This window comes from Antechinus flavipes, chromosome 3, assembly GCF_016432865.1.
Source record: "Antechinus flavipes isolate AdamAnt ecotype Samford, QLD, Australia chromosome 3, AdamAnt_v2, whole genome shotgun sequence".
Classification (NCBI taxonomy): Eukaryota; Metazoa; Chordata; class Mammalia; order Dasyuromorphia; family Dasyuridae; genus Antechinus; species Antechinus flavipes.
The window spans coordinates 54349873-54371705 of NC_067400.1; the positions used below are offsets into that span (position 1 = coordinate 54349873).

General features: G+C 38.1%; 4 protein-coding genes across 4 annotated transcripts in view; 2 read left to right on the forward strand and 2 right to left on the reverse strand.

The window, feature by feature from the left end:
* Nucleotides 1-4452, forward strand: part of SLC19A3 (solute carrier family 19 member 3) — a 44896-nt gene extending 40444 nt beyond the window's left edge. Inside the window, exon 7 of the transcript XR_007951646.1 lies at nt 3-4452. The gene's annotated coding sequence lies outside the window, so the exon portion shown is untranslated. The remainder of the gene's footprint in view (nt 1-2) is intronic.
* A 457-nt stretch (nt 4453-4909) lies between these two features.
* LOC127553032 (small cysteine and glycine repeat-containing protein 5-like) lies at nt 4910-6497 on the reverse strand. The gene has a single exon (XM_051983434.1). The coding sequence runs from the start codon at nt 5763-5765 to the stop codon at nt 5394-5396; it is 372 nt and encodes a 123-aa protein (XP_051839394.1). The 5' UTR covers nt 5766-6497; the 3' UTR covers nt 4910-5393.
* Nucleotides 6498-6883: 386 nt separating this feature from the next.
* On the forward strand, nt 6884-10086 carry LOC127553026 (small cysteine and glycine repeat-containing protein 1-like). Its single transcript, XM_051983428.1, has one exon. It carries the CDS (start codon nt 9252-9254, stop codon nt 9651-9653), a length of 402 nt encoding a protein of 133 aa, XP_051839388.1. The 5' UTR covers nt 6884-9251; the 3' UTR covers nt 9654-10086.
* Nucleotides 10087-19724: 9638 nt separating this feature from the next.
* On the reverse strand, nt 19725-20563 carry LOC127556999 (small cysteine and glycine repeat-containing protein 8-like). The gene has a single exon (XM_051990495.1). The coding sequence runs from the start codon at nt 20561-20563 to the stop codon at nt 20150-20152; it is 414 nt and encodes a 137-aa protein (XP_051846455.1). The 3' UTR covers nt 19725-20149.
* Nucleotides 20564-21833: the final 1270 nt, after the last annotated feature.

The window sequence follows — 21833 nt, forward strand, 5'->3', positions numbered from 1 at the left end:
AGGTCAAAGTCAGGTTTTCCTGACTTATATCAGGGATGAGAACATTCATTGGGCCTTAGAGGAAAGTGAAAAGGGCTACTTCAAGATGCAGTGGGATTCCCCAAGTTGGAAGTCTTCTTACAAAAGTTGGATTACCCATTGCTGGATACATAGTGGGAATTCTTCTTTTTTCTGTTATGGGTTGGTCCATTACAGGTATCAGACATGCTGCTATAGAACCATTATGCCAAGCCTGAGGGTAACAGAACAAAAATAAACAATGGCAGAGACCTTCATAAGTTACAGTCTAATGGGGGAGATAATATACAACAACAAAACTTAAAAATAAGAGAAAAGGGGAAAGGAAGCTATTCAGGAACATGATGAAGCATGTTGGGATGGAGAAATCCAAAGGAGTGCAAGAGGGTGGGAAAGGAAGAATTGGCTGATCTAGGCAGAGGAGGAGTAGAAGGAGAATAGTTATGATGACAAGCACTGTCTTCTAAGTAGAAAGAAAGGGGTGAGGCAAATTGCAGGAGATAAACAGAAGGGATGAAATAAGGCATGTTAAGAACTTAATTAAGCAGAGAGCTAACAGGAGTCCTTTTCAACCTCTTTACAGACTTTGTCCACTAAAAGTCACTTTTATCCAGTAAATCCTTTATTCTGAGATGTCTCCTCAAATCCCCCTCCAAATTGGAGGGGGGGAGTATAACTATTCACAGTAGTTTATCACATAATACCAAAATACATGAGTCTCATAATGTTGTACTTGGCCCTTATGTGATCCTGGTGAAAATGGATCAATGTCTATGTCTCCATAGACACTCTGGTTGCTGGACTTAGCGGGGAAAGGGAACCTGGGCTGTTTTAGTATGAAATGGGATGTTTCAGGAAGGAAGAAGCTTCCCATTAGCACAATTCTTTGATCAGCAGAGTAACCACCTATCAGTGATGCTATAGAGCAGATGACTGTGTTGTTGAGAACTGAGACCAAGCAGCCTTAAAAGACCTCTCTACCTCAAGATCCCATATTTCTCTTTCATTACGTGATCTCTCAAAGCCCCTTTCAGAATATAATTCTATGAAAAAGAGGCTGGTTACTGCAAACGGGAGGAAAGGTAAAAAAATATATATTTAATTCAGATGCTTTTAAACTAATAGGCTGATTTCACTTTTTCAGAAAGGCTATTGCCTCCTGAGAATACTGTGATATTTTGTCATTTGGGTAAATTAAATCAACGATTATGGAAAGGGTTAAGACATAGTACAGAAAAAAGCAATTTCTTATAGTGAAAGCTAGCAATTTCTTAATCGAACCCTCTCCTGTTTCTGTGTGTAGGCATAAGTCATTTCATACTTTTGGAATGCTTTCTTTCCTTAAATCTTTCTCCTTCAAAACCTAGTACGGGTACTGTTTTCTTCATTGAGCTTTTCCCTACTTCTTTCCTCCATTCACTGTACTCCCACACCCATGTCAGCTAAAAGTGTTTCATCAGATATTTCCAGAGCATTTTGGTTTTTTGTTTGTTTGTTTGTTTTTTGTTTTGAACCTATCACATTCTACTTTGTATGTCAAGGATGTATTAGTAAATATTTAACAATAGCTTTCTGGAAGAAGACATGGAAATATAAGTATGATACACTAGCAGATTTACTCTATATCTTTAGCTTTTTCTTCACTTTCTGAGGTCCAGACAATCAACAAAATAATAAGCCAAATTTCCAAAGAGTAAATAATCACACTGAAATTTTTTTTTTTATTACAGCTTTTTATTTACAAGATATATGCATGGGTAATTTATCAGCATTGATCCTTGCAAAACCTTCTGTTTCAACTTTTCCCCTCCTTGCCCCCATCTCCTCCCCTAGATGGCAGGTAGTCCCATACATGTTAAATATGTTAAAGTATCTGTTAAATACAATACATGTATACATATTTATACAGTTATCTTGCTGCACAAGAAAAAATCGGATTTAGAAATAAGGTAAAAATAACCTGAAAAGGAAAACAAAAATGCAAGCGGACAATAACAGAAGGAGTGGAAATGCTATGTTGTGGTCCACATAACATAGTTCCCATAGTTCTTTCGCTGGATGTAGCTGGTGCTGTTCCTCACTGATTAATTGGTACTGAATTGGATCCTCTCATTACTGAACATAGCCAGGTCTGTCAGAATTGATCCTCATATAGTATTTTTTTTTTTTAGATAACTTTTTATTGATAGAACTCATGCCAGGGTAATTTTTTACAATATTATCCCTTGCATTCACTTCTGTTCCGATTTTTCCCCTCCCTCCTTCCACCCCCTCCTCCAGATGGCAAGCAATCCTTTACATATTGAATAGGTTACAGTATATCCTGGATACAATACACGTGTGCAGAACCGAACAGTTTTCTTGTTGCACAGGGAGAATTCAGAAGGTATAAATAATCCGGGAAGAAAAACACAAATGCAAGCAGTTTATATTTATCTCCCAGTGTTCTTTCTTTTTCCATCAGAATACATCCTCAAACAGTATCATTGTTGAGGTATATAATGATCTCCTGGTTCTGCTCAGTTCACTTAGTATCAGTTCATGTAAGTCTCTCCAGTCCTCTCTGTATTCATCCTGCTGGTCATTCCTTACAGAACAATACTATTCCATAACGTTCATATACCACAATTTACTCAACCATTCTCCAATTGATGGGCATCCATTCATTTTCCAGCTTCTAGCCACTACAAACAGGGCTGCCACAAACATTTTGGCACATACAGGTCCCTTTCCCTTCTTTAGTATCTCTTTGGGATATAAGCCCACTAGAAACACTGCTGGATCAAAGGGTATGCACAGTTTGATAACTTTTTGAGTAGTTCCAAATTGTTCTCCAGAATGGCTGGATGTGTTCACAATTCCACCAACAATGTATCAGTGTCCCTGTTTTCCCACATCCCCTCCAACATTACACATTATCTTTCCCTGTCACTCTAGCCAATCTGACAGATGTGTAGTGGTATCTCAGAGTTGTCTTAATTTGCATTTCTCTGATTAATAATGATTTGGAGTATATTTTCATATGTCTATAAAAAGTTTCAATTTCTTTGTCTGAGAATTGTCTGTTCATATCCTTTGACCGTTTATCAATTGGAGAATGGTTAGTATTGTTGTTGAAGTGTATAATGATCTCCTGGTTCTGCTCATTTCACTCAGCATCAGTTCATGTAAGTTTCTCCAGATCTCTCTGTATTTATCCTGCTAGTCATTTTTTACCGAACAATAATATTCATATACCACAATTTATTCAGCCATTCTCCAATTGATGGGCATCCACTCATTTTCCAGTTTCTAGCCACTACAAACAGGGCTGCCACAAACATTTTTGCACATGTGGATCCCTTTCCCTTTAAGATCTCTATGGGACATAAGCCCAGTAGAAACATTGCTAGATCAAAGGGTATGCACTGTTACATAACTTTTTGAGCATAGATCCAAATTACTCTCCAGAATGGTTGGATCCATTCACAATTCCACCAAAAATGTATCAGTCACACTGAAAACTTGACAACTGCCCAGAGACCAATTTGAGCTGACTCCAGCAGGTCCTATACCAGTAGCTTGTAAATTTGAGGGCAGAGACTGTGATGTAATTCATATGGGCAAGGACAGGGTTTAGGGAGGGGGACATTGTTGGCCATTTGGCTAATGGCCACAGGGCTTAAATGGTGGTATAAAACTTTAGATTATCCTTCTCTAGTCTTTCTTCAAGGCACATTTTGATTCCTTCCAGGAAGAACTGAGAGGTTGGCCACTCTGCTCTCTTCAGAGAGTTTGAGAGAGAGTATTATTCTAAAATCATATCTATGTGCCCCTGATTGTTAGACTAGGAAAAATAACCTAAGTTCAAGCTGAGATCCTTAATTACCGTCCCTTAATAGGAAAGGAATGATCCAAGCTAAATATTCAAGTGTTGACTCCCCACTAAATGGAGGTTCATAAAGAATATGTGTAGCAAATAGCAAATAAAACACATCCAAGCAAATAGAAATAGCAAAAGATATACAGATGAGAATATGTACCAGACAATGTAGAGAATGAATAAGCATTCACACTGGAAATAAATTATTTCTACTCGACCAAAATTAAGAGAAAATACTAGAAGTCACTCAAAGGAAAATGTCCCAAAGTCTTTAATATCTAGAAGTAGGGACATGATTGAAGTGCTGAGTCCTCTACATGATGGCTACAGTCTTTCTCTCCCTTCAGGAACCTGAAGAGAATCTGGAATCCTATATATTTTTCCTCAAAACTGAAACTCAGATAACTAAGATCTTTCTTCTCTCAAATTCTTGCCAACTTTAAGCCTGTAGAACTGAGTAATAAATCTCTACCAAGGATGATGGCCCCATGCGAATAGATTTTGAGTTGTGGGTTACACTTGTTTCTTTAATATGATTGAGTTGAATAAATTAACCCCTTTGTTTTCTTCAATCTCTAGTCTTATATTGTACTTTTGTTATATTCACAATTGCCAACTCATTTTATGTAACTTTCTAGAGTATGTGATGAGGAGAAATGACAAGTTTCTGTCCTCAAGTTTACATTCTCCTAGGACTACACAATATGAATAGAAATTAGAGTTCCACTAATGAATTGTCATTTTTATGGATACCTGGATACCATGGTGAAAATAAATCCAAAATGCCTGCTTTTACTATGTGGTGTTGGGTACAATTCACCAAGGAGACTGGGAGTGGCTCTCTTATTGATGTTAACTGGACAACTATAGCAGAAAAAATGGTGGCCCTCACATCAACTCTACGCAATCCTTTTTTACCCCCTGTGGTTGGTGTTCTTAATCAAAGCATTGATCTAATGTTTTAGGGTTTGGTTTTGGGGGTTTTTTTTTGGTAAAGATGGTAGACATTTTGAAAGAAAAGCACACAACTTTTAATGTAAGTTTAGTTTAGTTTATTGAGTTTATTTATAAAAAGGTGGTCTTGTATCTATTAGTGCATGTTAGCAGTAGGGGAAAATTTATAAAAAGTATAAGGTACATACAAAAAGAACGGAAATACCAGTGTAAGAGTTATAAAGGATTATACATTTCAAAAGAAAAAAATGTTAGAAATCATACCATTTTGTTCAACTCAAATATATATATATATATATATAAAGACACATGTATAAATATATAAAACTTCTCTTATGGCACTTAAAAATCAAAAGATTAATACTATCCTTTTACACATGGAACAAAGCCACAAAATCTGCCATGATACACAACAGTTTAAAGGTCTAAATATATAATTACTGATTGCATGCATGTCATAGAGGAGCAGATTGTATGCAAAAGGAGAAAATCTTACCTTTATGCTATACATAAATCTCCAGAAGTTCCTTCTGGGAAGCCAGTCTCTGCTCACTCCCACCTAGCAGCAGCATTGCTTCTTACAGCAGCACTGCTGGCAGCAACATTTCTGTTGGCAGCAGCCCTTGCAACAGCCACATCCCTTACCACAGCCACAGCCACAGCCACAGCCACCACAGCCACCACAGCAGCAGGTGCGGCGGCAGCAGACCACTGTAGGGCTGCAGCAGCCCCCACAGCAGCCACAGCAGCAGGGGCAGCAGCCAGAGCAACAGCCTACACGGCGGCAGGTACAGGTGGTACAGCAATTGCCACAGCCGCCGCAGCCTCCACAGCCACAGCCGCCACAGCCGCAGCCACCACAGCCGCCACAGCCGCAGCCACCGCAGCTATTGCAGGTGGTACAACTTCCTCTACAGCCACAGCAACCCATAGTGTCAGTCAAAAGGGTTCAGATGAGATGAGGAGAGAGAGGAATCAGGAGAGGTGAGTGAAGTTTGATGCTCTTTTGCTACAGGGCAGCCCTTAAATACTATCCTGGGGGGCTACTGCTCAGGACACATGACACTGCTGTTTATTTCATTTTCTATGGGAAACACGTTTTGTTTACTTCCTTATGTGACTTTTCAGCTTCATTAAATTGCTTATTTTAGTTAGTCCCAAATAATTTGTTATATAAATGTATTCAAAGAATGTTCAAAACAAAATCCTAGAATTCTTCATGGTAAACCATTACTTTTTTTCAGAGATGTTTCTTAAAAGAAAGTCCCAAACTCATATGCGAAATCATCTACCTTGAAATAAAGAGCAGAATGGCAATATCCTTTTCAATGATTACTAGGGTTCTCTCCCAATGTAAAACTATCTTCTCTCAAGACTTTCAAAAGCTATCTCCTAAACTAGGAAAATGTTACTTTCACTAAAGACTGAGTCTAAAATGTAGGCATTTCAAATGTACACTTTTACAAGTGTTTACTCTTCACATTATATTCATGTTATTCTGTAAACCATATTTATTTTACATTCACTCTTACAAATTCCATTTTCTTCCCTAAAAGGATGATTTTTTTTTCTCTTGTCTCCATTTTCAAGCTTCCATATATCCCTGAAAAAAAAAAATGGGATAAAATCCCTGGTAAAGAAAATTTAGGAAATGAATTGTGAAACTGATCCATCATACCATTTTGTTCAGTTCAAATATATATATATGTATGTATGTATGTATGTATGTATACAGACACATATGAATATATATATAAATATAACTTCTCTTATGGCACTTGAAAATCAAAAGATTAATACTATCCTTTTATACATGAAACAAAGCTACAAAATCTGCTATGATATGTACAACCATTTAAAGTTTAAAATTCTCTCTTATTCAAATATAATACTCTAGATGAGCAGTTTTCATACTTTTTTTAACTTCAAGATCCCTTTGTAATTTAAAAAAATTATTGGAGACTCTAAAGATCTTTTGTTCATATGAGTTACAGCTTATATTTATCATAATATAAATTAAAATATTTTAGTGTTATTATGAAAGCAACTTTGACCTCTCGATGCTGTAAAGAGGTCTCAAGTTCAATTCTAAAGCATATATATTTACATACGTATATATGCATGTTTCTTTAATATGTTACATATGTACATATATATATAAATTATAACTGTCTTCTTTTATGGGATTTAAAAATCAAAAGATTAATACTATCTTTTTACACATGAACCAAAAACCACAAAATCTGCTATGATACACAACAGTTTAAAGGTCTATAATCATTGATTGTATGTATGCCAGAGAGGAGCAGATCATCACAAGGCTTTTCCAGACCACACTTTGAGGCCTATTGATCTAAAACTTCTTTTTTTAATAGTATTTTATTTTTCTAAATACATGCAAAGACAGTTTTTCACATTTACCTTTGCAAAACTTTGTTTTCCAATTTTTTCTCCTTTCCTTCCTTACCTCCTTCCTCCCCAAGACAGCAAGCAGTCCAATAAAGGTTAAATGTATGCAATTCTACTAAATATATTTTCATATTCTTTATACTACACAAGAACAAGCAGAACAAAATCACAAGAAAAAAAATACAAGCAAACCAACAACCACCACCAAAAAAAAAAAAAAAAAAAAAAAGGGAAAATACTATGCTTTCTGTAATCCACATTCAGTTTCCATGGTTCTCTCTGGATGCAAATGTCTCTTTCCATTCCAAGACTATTGGAATTGCCTTAAATCACCTCATTTGAAAAAATCCAAGTCTTGTTCTTGTCCATGGTCTCATCAGTGCATTTACTCTCTCCATTATCAGGTCACAAAACACCTATTCCTTATTCTTTGTGATTAATTTCCAATTTCTTCTACAAATCTTTCACTGAGATCTTTAATGTGCTAAAAGTTTTTAAGGCCTATAGTTATTTTTTAACATCTATGAAGAAGAGAGTCCGTGGTTTGTCAATCTCTGGGATTGTCTCCCCCCCAAAAAAAAAGATGTCCCCACAGCCATCAATCTAGCAGTTCTTCTCCTCAAATTTCTTCAGGTCTTTTGTCCAAAATCTATATGAATCCATCCACAAGCGATAAATCTATCAAGTGTCTACCATATATGCCTGGGGCAGCTAGAATGCCAGCCCTGGAGTCAAGAAGATTCATTTTCCTTAGTATAAAACTAACCTCAGATAGTTACTAGCTAGATATGTGACTCTAGGAAAATCACTGAATTTTGTTTGCCTCATTTTCTTCATCTGTAAAATGAGCTGAAAAGAAAATATCAAACCCACTCCCATGTTCTTGCCCAAAAAAACCCTAAAGAGTCAGATACTAATGAAAAATGACTAAACAAAAACAAAATTATATACCTGGCACTGTTAGATATTAGAATTACTGTGACAAAATTTGACAGTCCTTCACTCAAGGAGTTTATATTCTATTGGAACAATCAATAGGTGTATACAAAGTTAGATACCTAGATCTAATTTTAATGGCATAGGGAAATACTCTCAGTGGCAAAAAAATCTCTTTACCAAAACAGGTAGTCAATCTGTCTGGATCTTTTAGACTTAGAAAGCAGTCAGAGGTACTGATCATAGAGCCAGCATGTTTCAGAGGCAGGGATAGAACTCAGATTCTCTTGGTTCTGAGTTAACTCTCTATTGATAAAATCACATCATCTCTTGATAACAAAACATAAGATCACTTCAGGGACAGATTATCATCCAGGAGTGATCAGAAAAGGTTTTATGTAGAAGATCACAATTGAGTTGAGCCTTGAAGAAAGTTAGGGATTCTAAGGAACAGAAATTCAGAAAGGGCATGTCCTACATATGAGGAAGCCAGCTTATGTAAGGACACAGAGGTAGGAGATGCTTATTTGTGTATATGTCTTAACTTTTCTACCAGAAAAAAAGTTCTTAGAGAACAAAAACAGTATTGCCAGTTCACTTTGTATAGGAATCTAGCATGTTATAGATGCATCACAAATGATTGTTCAAACATTTTTAAATAATCACTAAAAAGTACATGTATTACATTATAAATAGCAATAGCATATTTTGAAAGATGTGACAGAAAATAAAATCTATCAGGGTTAATTAAATACAGTTCAACTCAATCAAGTGTTGATATCTAAATATCTTTCAACTGTCACTACAATGAGGTCAGGATTCTGCAAGATTCTGTAACGTGGATGTCACACTAAGACTAATGAGTCATTAAATTAATGCAGAGATTACAAGAAGGAAGTAAATAAGAGTCATCTTAGAAAGATGTATAAACAACAAAGCATCCCATGTCCTAGAACAAGTCTCCTCAGAAAGGTATATAAGGGCTGCCCTGCAGAAGGGGAGCATCAGACTTCATTCACCTCTCCTGAATCCTCTCTCTCCTCATCTCACTTGAACCTTCTATACTAAAACCATGGGTTGCTGTGGTTGTGGAGGCTGTGGTGGCTGTGGTGGCTGTGGTGGCTGTGGCGGCTGCGGTGGCTGCGGCTGTGGAGGCTGTGGCTGTGGTGGCTGCGGGGGCTGCGGCTGTGGAGGCTGTGGTGGCTGCGGCGGCTGTGGCAACTGTTGCTGTACCACCTGTACCTGCCGCCGTGTAGGCTGCTGCTCTGGCTGCTGCCCCTGCTGCTGCGGCTGCTGTGGAGGCTGCTGCAGCCCTACTGTGGTCTGCTGCCGCCGCACCTGCTGCTGTGGTGGCTGTGGTGGATGTGGCTGTGGCTGTGGCTGTGGTAAGGGCTGTGGCTGTGGTAAGGGCTGCTGCCAGCAAAAGTGCTGTTGTCAACAGAAATGCTGCTGCAAAAAGCAATGCTGCTGTTAAAAGGAAGTGATCAGTGCTGAATCTCTGGGAAGGAACTACTGGGGACACATGTACAGCAAGAAGGTAAAACTTTCTTCTCTTACCTTGTCTTCTCTCTACTAAGACCTCTTTGGGTTCCAAAGTGTGGAACACTTAACAGCCCTCAGTATCTCTCAGGTACTTAATTTGGAAAGTGCCCGTTTTTAAAAAGAATGATCTTCCCAACAATGAGATAGGGGCCAAAAACAATTTTCTCAAACTTTATTCATATGATGAGGTCATAGAATCATGAATTTTAGCATTTTTTCTCTCTTGAAATGTCTCTTATAAATGCCTGTATCAGTAAGTCTATTCTTTGGATATTTACTATACATTCACTGCCCTTTCTATAATTTCTGTGTTTTTCAATGAATATTTCTTAATAAAATGGACTAAATTTCATTAAAAAAAAAAAACCACCATGATTTCCTTTTGTTGTTGTTGTTCTCTTGCATCTATACTGTGTACTGATGAAATCTTAAGGAAAGTGATGGTGCTAAACTAATAGTAGAAGCTAAGTGATCCAAAAAAACAAGATCCTGAAGGAATAACTGTAGATATTCAAAAGAGTTTAGATAAAATTCATGAATGATATGTGCATCATAGATTTTTAATGAGGTCACATCTTTAAGATTTTAAGGTAGTTATTATAAAGAGAGGACAGTTGCAAACATCTCTTGTCCCATGTCACTGTCGAAGCCAGAATACTGGCCAAAAAGACCACGGAGCAGAGTTATGTCATAGATTTAGAACTGAAAGCAACCTCAGAGCTTTTCTAGTTCAAACTTCCGATCTTACAGATGAGGCAGAGAGGGATAAATTGATTTACCCAAGGTCTCAAATAGTGATGGGAAGTTCAGAGCTGGGATTCAAACCTAGGTTCTCTGATTTCAAGCCTAAAATACTTTTCACAATATAATATGATCTTTCATGCTTACAGCTTATTCAACTGATCACTTTGCATCTAACTTTTCTAATAGATGTTTACTCTTTGGTCATGCTCTGCTATTACATTGGTCAACAACCACTATAAATGATAACACAAAAGTATACCTCTTTTAGTCCCACAATGAATTTCTAAGTATTATATCCCACTGAATTCAAGGCCAACATGTACAAAGATTAGGATCAGGGAAAAAGTATTCCTATCCAGGACCAAAGAGGAAGTGTCCAAGGTGGGAGACAAGCAAACAAATATGGGAAAAGAAAAAAAAACCAGGCCAAGTTGATACCAAGATATCTCAGGATCATCAGAGCCCAAGGGGTTGAGAAAAATAGGATGAGTGGTTCTTTGGACAAGGACTTAAAACCCAGGAGCATGTCCCAGAGCAATATGCCAAATGACAGGTACCATCCAAGTGGCTGATCATTTGTAGGCCTCAGCCTGATTTCCCAGATCTTCAGTTTTTCAAATGCAGCTGCTTTTACCTTCACATAGTCATGGATTGTGTTGGGTCTCTTTCGAGACATCTCCATAAGGCCATTGGTTAGTCAGTCAATAAGCATTTATGAAATACCTACTATGTGCTGGACTAAACACTTGAGATAAAGAAAGGTAAAAGGTCTCAATGATCTTACGATCTGTTTTGCTGTTTATAGAATTCAAGTGAATTTTTCAGGAAGACACTTATTAAGTGTCTGCTATATCCTAGTTGTCTCTGAAAAAGTATTTAGGATAAAGTAAAGGATACTGTGTTGAACACAACACTGGTCAAGACTTGTCTATGAGCAAAAGCAGTTAATTAAACAAAAGATATGTTTCCTTTCATTCCTTACAATATGCCAGGATTCAAAGGCAAAAAATTCACTCCTTAATTTCAGGTAGTTTATACTCACAAACTATTGGTTTTTTTTTTTTTTTGATTTTAACATACATACACACACACACACACACACACACACACACACACACACACTCACTCACACACACACACTCAACACTCAATGAAGCCAAAATGGATTCATACCTGTTCATCAAAGCTCCCGTATCTGATGTGGACTACACACATGCCTACTTGGTATTCACCATGGACAGCTCATTCCAAACCCCAAAATTCATAGAATTGTGAAGGGATTGACTTTCTTTTACACCCCTGAAAGAGACTTGGAAATCAACTGTCAGTTGTTCAAGTGAGTTACAGAATCAGGACCAAAAAATGTGTGCCCTTATTCTCCCTATATGGTTCTTTCCACTATACCCCATGCAATATATTCTAGAGCCTGCTCAACATGAGGTAGAAAAGATGGAGAAACTACTTATATAGAATAACACAGTAGGTCCAATAGTGAGGAAAATTGTCCACTCTCCTTCTTTGTTCCTCTAAGAGATGAAAAGTTCATGCCCCAGTTTCATCATTACACATTTTGACTAAAGAGGGTCTGTCTAACAGGCCATCTAACTAGAATTCTTGTAGAAAAGAGACCCAGAAGAGGATTCCGTGATCTTGGAATTTTCTAGAGCTTCCTCTAAGTAGTTTCCTACTTTGCCCATGTCCTCTCTTTTTTCAGAGATTTTTTTTTTTTAATTTTGTGTTTCTCAGAGATTTTCTTGTGATCTGAGCTCCTTTAGACTTTTGACCTTCTTGCTCAAGCCGAACAGGAAGTTTAACCAAGGTAAATGAAATTAGAAAAAAAGAGTGCAAAGAGGGAAAAAATGATAGAAAAAGATCTACCAAAAAATTTCAAGAAACTACTTCCCCCTTTGAGGCTATTTAGACCCTAACAATACAGCTCCCAAAGAGCTTATTAAGGCTGGAAAAATGGTATTAAAGAGAGCAAAGATCAGCAAAGTAGCTGGATTGCACCAAGTATAGCTAGAGGAGATACATGCTGGAGGCAATGAAAAAAATGAATGAAGCATCTATGAGCTCTTTCTGTGTGCAAAGCACTGAGTTAAGGGCTTAACACATAGAGAAGACAATACAAGTAATATCTCTCACAACCACCCTGAGAGAAAGATGCTATTATTCTCTGTTTTACAGTTGAATAAATTTGGGAAGAGAGAAATCAAATGACTTGCCTAGGATCACACAACCTCAAGTGTCTGAGACCAGATCTGAATTCAGGTCTTCACAATTCCTTCCTTAGTGACCTATCCATTGTACTACCTATTTGCCGAGAAGAATCACAAAACTTGATTTTATAAAGATTATCTACTATACCATGTCCATTTACTTATGAGGAATCCTGAGGTCCAGAAAGCTCAGGCAAAGCTCACATGGTGAAAAGAATACTGGGTTGGAGTTAGTAGATTTAGAAAGTTCCTTCAATGATAAGATCAAAACCCATCCATACCTATACATGTTGTGTGATTCTTGTCCAAAAGTTCATGTCAGGGGACCTACCCAACATGCTGGAGGTCTTGCTCCCTTTCCCCTGATATTACATCAAGTCAAAGTTCCAGAACACATCATCTACATGATATAGGGCAATTCCCTTCACTTCTCCTAATCTAAATGTTCTCATCTGTAAAATGAGAATAATAATAATAATGACAATAATAATTTTTACTGCCTATTTCAGCGAATTATCTAAGGATCAAATGAAGTGGGATGTATATTTTGTCAACCATTACATGCTTTACAAACTGCAAGCTGTTATAATTCATTGTTGTTAATAGGAGAGCCTCCTAATCCTGGCACTCTATAGCTCACCTTACTTCATTATCAATCTCTATGCACAGAAGGGAGAGAGGTGAGCCTGGAGTTAGGAAAACTCATCTGAATTCAGACACTTATTAGCCATGTGAACTTGGGCAAGTCACTTCACCCTTTGTTTGCCTTAGTTACTCCTCTGTAAAATGAGCTGAAAGAGCAAATGCTAAATGACTCAGTATCTTTGTCAAGAAAGCGCCAAATGGGATCATCAAGAGTCAGGCTGAAACAACAAAACACAATGAAAGTCTTATGCTCATTAGAAATCAACTGCAAAAGTATATGTAGTCTATGGGAGACATAGCAGCCTAGAGTACAGTACCTTCGCACAGCCATCTGACACAACTGAAAAACAACTCAGCTACAACCACCCCCACTAGCCACAACTGCCTAAATATTAACAGAACAGCAGACACCTTAGTGAGACACATGGAGGACCAGTGGAAGTACTACCCCTCAAGTCATGACCCCAAATCTAAACTGTATGCATTCAAAAAGCCAGAAGATATCCAAGGGTAGCACCTGGATCGAGGTTCCATGCTCTGGGCTCAAGAGGTAGTTTGCTTGGGGATCAAGGATTTAGGAGGAATTTGTACTTGGGACTCACTTGCAACTCATTTTATTACCACACAGCCCGAAGCATGAGGAAAACTACAGATGCCAAAAGGAGTTAGGGAAAGGGAGGGAAAGGAAGGGTGCACAAACAGAATCTTGGTCACAGAGGAACACTCAGGTGAAGAGAACACACAAGGTACAGGATGCAGGAGTTAGCTCTTAGCTTGGAGGTCCAGAAGGCAGATTCTTATAAGATCAAGAGGGAGAAGGATGGTGGTCTTATCCAAGCCACCTGAGGATTAGCTTCCTTCCATGTGAAGCTTAATAAGAGCCACCTGCTCCTTTGCGTGAGTCACATGGGAAAGTCAAGGAAAGCAACCCAAGATCCCTTTGTTTACTGTGGCCATTGGGGTCACATACTTAACAACAATGTGATAAACACCTCCCCGTCTTATGTGTAGTCTATTCCAATTCATGTGTCTGTCATGTGCAGATACCTTTTTCATATGTGTCAAGAAAAATAGCTTAATTCTCACTCTTTCTGTTGGTGTTTCCTTGCATTTTGTTTTCTTTCTCAGTTTTTTTTCTTCCTTCTTAATCCAATTTTTCTTGTGCAGCAAGATAACTGTATAAATTTGTATACATATGTTGGATTTAACATGTATTGTTCTACCTGACATCTAGGGGAAGGGTGGGAGGAAGAAGGGGATAATTTGGAACAGAAGGCTTTGCAAGGGTCAATACTGAAAAATTACCCATGCATATGTTTTGTAAATAAAAAGCTTTAATAAATTAAAAAGGAAACAAAGAAAAATAGCTTAATAGTTCCAATATCTTCATCAGGTGATACTCCAAATCCTATCACTCCTATTCTTCCCCATGACCAATGAAGTCTGGAGAGAAACTCTTTTCACTGGACAGATTAATTAATAGAATGCTCCTCTGGTACCCTGTCATCTCTTGATGATGAGAGAAAGGGAAGACTATTTCTAGCCCACTAAGGCATATACTCATATGCAGCAGATAAAACACTGAATGTGGTGTTAAAAAGTTATAACGTCAAATCCTGCTTAAGACACTTATTAGCTATATAACCATGTGGCCCTGGAGAAAATACTTGACCTTTTCTGAGCCTTAGTTTCCTCATCTGTAAAATGGGGATCATCAACATCTACCTTCCAGAGTTGGTGTGAGGATGAAATTTTAAATGTACAAACTGAAAGAGAGAGACAGAGAAACAGAGAGAGAAGGAGATAGAGAGAGAAATAGAAAGACACAGAGACATACACACAGAGAGACAGAGACAGAGAAACAGACAAAGAGGAAGACACAGAGAAAGAGAGAAAAATCTATTTTTTTCTTTTTAAAGCTATTTATTTAGATTAAGAAAAAGTACTTATTGTAGATGTAGCTAATTGGAAGCAGTTGTTCCTCCCCAGACTTCTGTTTTGGAGTATTACCTAATGAAGATATAGGAACTATTAAGCTATTTTTCTTGACACATGACAGACACATGAATTGGAATAGATCACACAGGACAGGGAGGTGTTTATCACAATGTTGTAAATATGTGACCCCAATGGCCACAGTAAACAAAGGAATCTTGGGTTGCTTTCCTTGACTTTCCCATGTGACTCACTCAAAGGAGCAGGTGGCTCTTATTAAGCTTCACATAGAAGTGAACTCATTCTCAGGTGGCTTGGCTAAGATCACCATCCTTTTCCCTCTTGATCTTATAAGAATCTGCCTTCTGGACCTCCAAGCTAAGAGCTAACTCCTGCATCCTGTACCTTGTGTGTTCTCTTCACCTGAGTGTTCCTCTGTGACCAAGATTCTGTTTGTGCACCCTTCCTTTCCCTCCCTTTCCCTAACTCCTTTTGGCATCTGTAGTTTTCCTCATGCTTCGGGCTGTGTGGTAATAAAATGAGTTGCAAGTGAGTCCCAAGTACAAATTCCTCCTAAATCCTTGATCCCCAAGCAAACTGCTTCTTGAGCCCAGAGCATGGAACCTCGATCCAGGTGCTACCCTTGGATATCTTCTGGCTTTTTGAATGCATACAGTTTAGATTTGGGGTCATGACTTGAGGGGTAGTAATTCCACTGGTCCTCCATGTGTCTCACTAAGGTGTCTGCTGTTCTGTTAATATTTAGGCAGTTGTGGCTAGTGGGGGTGGTTGTAGCTGAGTTGTTTTTCAGTTGTGTCAGATGGCTGTGCGAAGGTACTGTACTCTAGGCTGCTATGTCTCCCATAGACTACATATATTTTTGCAGCTGATTTCTTATAAGCATAAGACTTTCATTGTGTTTTGTTGTTGTTCAGTGATTTTCAGCCTGACTCTTGATGATCCCATTTGGCGCTTTCTTGACAAAGATACTGAATCAATTGCCAATTGCTTCTCGAGCTCATTTTACAGATGAGGTAACTAAGGCAAACAAAGGGTGAAGTGACTTGCCCAAGTTCACATGGCTAATAAGTGTCTGAATTCAGATGAGTCTTCCTAACTCCAGACTCAACTCTCTCCCTTCTGTGCATAGAGATTGATAATGAAGTAAGGTGAGCTACAGAGTGCCAGGATCAGGAGGCTCTCCTAGTAACAACAATGAATTATAACAGCTTGCAGTTTGTAGAGCATGTAATGGTTGACAAAATATACATCCCACCTCATTTGATCCTTAGATAATTCGCTGAAATAGGCAGTAAAAATTATTATTGTCATTATTATTATTATTCTCATTTTACAGATGAGAACATTTAGATTAGGAGAAGTGAAGGGAATTGCCCTATATCATGTAGATGATGTGTTCTGGAACTTTGACTTGATGTAATATCAGGGGAAAGGGAGCAAGACCTCCAGCATGTTGGGTAGGTCCCCTGACATGAACTTTTGGACAAGAATCACACAACATGTATAGGTATGGATGGGTTTTGATCTTATCATTGAAGGAACTTTCTAAATCTACTAACTCCAACCCAGTATTCTTTTCACCATGTGAGCTTTGCCTGAGCTTTCTGGACCTCAGGATTCCTCATAAGTAAATGGGTATGGTATAGTAGATAATCTTTATAAAGTCCAAGTTTTGTGATTCTTCTCGGCAAATAGGTAGTACAATGGATAGGTCACTAAGAAAAGAATTGTGAAGACCTGAATTCAGATCTGGTCTCAGACACTTGGGGTTGTGTGATCCTGGGCAAGTCATGTGATTTCTCTCTTCCCAAATTTATTCAACTGTAAAACAGAGAGAATAATAGCATCTTTCAGGGTGGTTGTGAGAGATATTATTTGTATTGTCTTCTCTATGTGTTAAGTCCTTAACTCAGTGCTTTGCACACAGAAAGAGCTCATAGATGCTTCATTCATTTTTTTCATTGCCTCCAGCATGTATCTCCTCTAGCTATACTTGGTGCAATCCAGCTACTTTGCTGATCTTTGCTCTCTTTAATACCATTTTTCCAGCCTTAATAAGCTCTTTGGGAGCTGTATTGTTAGGGTCTAAATAGCCTCAAAGGGGGAAGTAGTTTCTTGAAATTTTTTGGTAGATCTTTTTCTATCATTTTTTCTCCTGTTTGCACTCTTTTTTTCTAATTTCATTTACCTTGGTTAAACTTCCTGTTCGGCTTGAGCAAGAAGGTCAAAAATCTAAAGGAGCTCAGATCACAAAAAAATCTCTGAGAAACACAAAATTAAAAAAAAAATCTCTGAAAAAAGAGAGGAAATGGGCAAAGTAGGAAACTACTTAGAGGAAGCTCTAGAAAATTCCAAGATCACAGAATCCTCTTCTGGGTCTCTTTTCTACAAGAGTTCTAGTTAGATGGCCTGTTAGACAGACCCTCTTTAGTCAAAATGTGTAATGATGAAACTGGGGCATGAACTTTTCATCTCTTAGAGGAACAAAGAAGGAGAATGGACAATCTTCCTCACTATTGGACCTACTGTGTTATTCTATATAAGTAGTTTCTCCATCTTTTCTACCTCATGTTGAGCAGGCTCTAGAATATATTGCATGGGGTATAGTGCAAAGAACCATATAGGGAGAATAAGGGCACACATTTTTTGGTCCTGATTCTGTAACTCACTTGAACAAGTGACAGTTGATTTCCAAGTCTCTTTCAGGGTGTAAAAGAAAGTCAATCCCTTCACAATTCTGTGAATTTTGGGGTTTGGAATGAGCTGTCCATGGTGAATACCAAGTAGGCATGTGTGTAGTCCACATCAGATACGGGAGCTTTGATGAACAGGTATGAATCCATTTTGGCTTCATTGAGTGCTGATTGTGTGTGTCTCTCTCTCTCTCTCTCTGTGTGTGTGTGTGTGTGTGTGTGTGTGTGTGTGTGTGTGTGTATGTATGTTAAAATCAAATTAAAAAAAAAAAAAAAAAACCAATAGTTTGTGAGTATAAGCTACCTGAAATTAAGGAGTGAATTTTTTGCCTTTGAATCCTGGCATATTGTAAGGAATGAAAGGAAATATATCCTTTGTTTAATTAACTGCTTTTGCTCATAGACAAGTCTTGACCAGTGTTGTGTTCAACACAGTATCCTTTACTTTATCCTAAATACTTTTTCAGAGACAACTAGGATATAGCAGACACTTAATAAGTGTAGACTTCCTGAAAAATTCACTTGAATTCTATAAACAGCAGAAGCAAAAGGAGGTACTCAGGGGCCTATTGTGTATAACCATATTGTAAGATCATTGAGACCTTTTACCTTAATTTATCTCAAGTGTTTAGTCCAGCACATAGTAGGTATTTAATAAATGCTTATTGACTGACTGACCAATGGCCTTATGGAGATGTCTCAAAAGAGACCCAACACAATCCATGACTATGTGAAGGTAAAAGCAGCTGCATTTGAAAAACTGAAGATCTGGGAAATCAGGCTGAGGCCTACAAATGATCAGCTCCTTGGACAGTACCTGTCATTTGGCATATTGCTCTGGGACATGCTCCTGGGTTTTAAGTCCTTGTCCAAAGAACCACTCATCCTATTTTTCTCAACTCCTTGGGCTTTGATGATCCTGAGATATCTTGGTATCAACTTGGCCTGTTTTTTTTTTCCATATTTGTTTGCTTGTCTCCCACCTTGGACACTTCCTCTTTGGTCCTGGGTAAGAATACTTTTTCCCTGATCCTAATCTTTGTACATGTTGGCCTTGACTTCAGTGGGATATAATACTTAGAAATTATTGTGGGACTAATAGAGGTATACTTTTGTTTTATCATTTATGGTGGTTGTTGACCAATGTGATAGCAGAGCATGACCAAAGAGTAAACATCTATTAGAAAAGTTAGATTCAAAGTGATCAGTTGAACAAGCTATAAGCATGAAAGATCATATTATATTGTGAAAAATATTTTAGGCTTGAAATCAGAGAATCTAGGTTTGAATCCCAGCTCTGAACTTCCCATCACTATTTGAGACCTTGGGTAAATCAATTTATTCCTCTCTGCCTCATCTGTAAAATGGGAAGGTTGAACTGGAAAAGCTCTGAGGTTGCTTTCAGTTCTAAATCTATGACATAACTCTGCTCCGTGGTCTTTTTGGCCAGTATTCTGGCTTCGACAGTGACATGGGACAAGAGATGTTTGTAACTGTCCTCTCTTTATAATAACTACCTTAAAATCTTAAAGATGTGATCTCGTTAAAAATCTATGATGCACATATCATGCATGAATTTTATGTAAACTCTTTTGAATATCTACAGTTATTCCTTCAGGATCTTGTTTCTTTGGATCACTTAGCTTCTACTATTAGTTTAGCACCATCATTTTCCTTAAGGTTTCATCAGTACACAGTATAGATGCAAGAGAACAACAACAACAAAAGGAAACCATTTTTTTTTAAATGAAATTTAGTCCATTTTATTAAGAAATATTCATTGAAAAACACAGAAATTGTAGAAAGGGCAGTGAATGTATAGTAAATATCCAAAGAATAGACTTATTGATACAGGCATTTATAAGAGACATTTTAAGAGGAAAAAATGCTAAAATTCATGATTCTATTTATTGACCTCATGATATGAATGAAGTTTGGGAAAATTGTACTGAGTCCTTGTTCCAATAATTGGGGAAGTCATTCTTTTTAAAATGGGCACTTTCCAAATTAAGTACTTGAGAGATACTGAGGGCTGTTAAGTGTTCCACACTTTGAAACCCAAAGATGTTTTAGTAGAGAGAAGACAAGCTAAAAGAAGAAAGTCTTACCTTCTTGCTGTATATGTGCCTCCAGTAATTCCTTCCCAGAGGTCCAGCACTGATCATTTACCTTTAGCAGCAGCATTGTTTCTTGCAACAGCATTTCTGTTGGCAACAGCACTTCTGCTGGCAGCAGCCCTTACCACAGCCACAGCCCTTGCCACAGCCACAGCCACAGCCACAGCCACAGCCACCACAGCAGCAGGTGCGGCGGCAGCAGACCACTGTAGGGCTGCAGCAGCCCCCACAGCAGCCACAGCAGCAGGGGCAGCAGCCAGAACAGCAGCCTACACGGCGGCAGGTACAGGTGGTACAGCAACAGTTGCCGCAGCCGCCACAGCCACCACAGCCGCAGCCACCGCAGCCGCCACAGCCACAGCCGCCACAGCCGCAGCCACCACAGCCACCACAGCCACCACAGCCACAGCCGCCACAGCCACCACAGCCGCCACAGCCGCCACAGCCTCCACAACCACAGCAACCCATGGTTTTAGTACAGAAGGTTCAAGTGAGGTGAGGAGAGAGAGGATTCAGGAGAGGTGAACGAAGTTTGATGGTCTCTTCTGCTGGGCAACTTTTATATACCATTCTGGAGGGACTTGACCCAGGATGTCACAAGACAGTTCCTTCTTGTTGTTTATCTTAGTTCCCCATGAAAGCTTCTTATTTTTTGGCTTTTGGATGTTTGTTTGTTTGTTTTTCCTTCAGTGGGCTTCTTTGCCTCAATTTAACTACTAAATTCAACTTTTTCTTGTTTACCTTAAAGTCACAGTTCAACAGAATAACTTAAGTGATTTGTGATAAACTCATTTTTAGAGAGGAAAAATTCTATATTTGCTTCTGAATCAGCTGAGGAATCCTATAGAAGGAATAAACCCTGAACTGAAAAGGTCCTTTCAGATGCCCATCTAATCTGATTCCTCTTTTTATAAATAAGATTGAAACCCATACAGGGAGCTGCCTATGATAAAAGGAAAACTATTCCAAAACATCCTTTAGGGCATGGCTTTTGCAGGCTGAAACACAGATCACATGTGTAACATGCCCAGGTTCATCTACCTATTAGTACAAGATACATCCTTCTCCTATATCTTTTCAGTAACTAAAATAACCAAATCACATTTTCATCAGGTGATTAGACCTCTCTAGTGATAGTTTCTTATGCAAGAACTAGTTGTTAAACTACTTGTTTGTTCATGTAGCATCTATTGCTCAAACCAAGGTACCTACCATATGTAATGCTTTAAGTTCAGCACTGAGGGATGTACAAAAATAGCACAGCAATGTTCCCTATCCTGAAAGGCTTTAGATTTTAGTAGAAAGTACAAGCTACATATCCAAATATACAATAATCATATAAGAAACATAATGACAAATAAAATAAAGACATACATGGTCACTTATCTTGGAGGCAATGGGAAACAGTGGAAAAAACACTGATTCCATTTTCAAATCAATCCCTGGGTTCAAATCCTGTCTCCAATGCTTACCATCTGTATGACCTCAGTCAAATCACTTAACATTTCAATTGCCTCAATTGTGAACTGAGTGGTTAGACTAGATGATTCTTTAGGAGATCAACTTCATTAACAAAATGGCTGGTTCTTTTGTGGTGGCAAGGAATTAGAAATGGAATGGATGCTCATCAATTGGGAAATGGCTCAATAAGTTATGGTATATGAATGTAATGGAATATTATTGTTCTATAAAAAATGATGAGCAGGCTGATTTCAGAAAAGCCTGGAAAGACTTGCAT

Excerpts from the sequence above, each read along its gene's own strand:
- LOC127553032 (XM_051983434.1), bottom strand. The coding sequence starts at position 5,765 with ATGGGTTGCTGTGGCTGTAGAGGAAGTTGTACCACCTGCAATAGCTGC.
- LOC127553026 (XM_051983428.1), top strand. The coding sequence starts at position 9,252 with ATGGGTTGCTGTGGTTGTGGAGGCTGTGGTGGCTGTGGTGGCTGTGGT.
- LOC127556999 (XM_051990495.1), bottom strand. The coding sequence starts at position 20,563 with ATGGGTTGCTGTGGTTGTGGAGGCTGTGGCGGCTGTGGCGGCTGTGGT.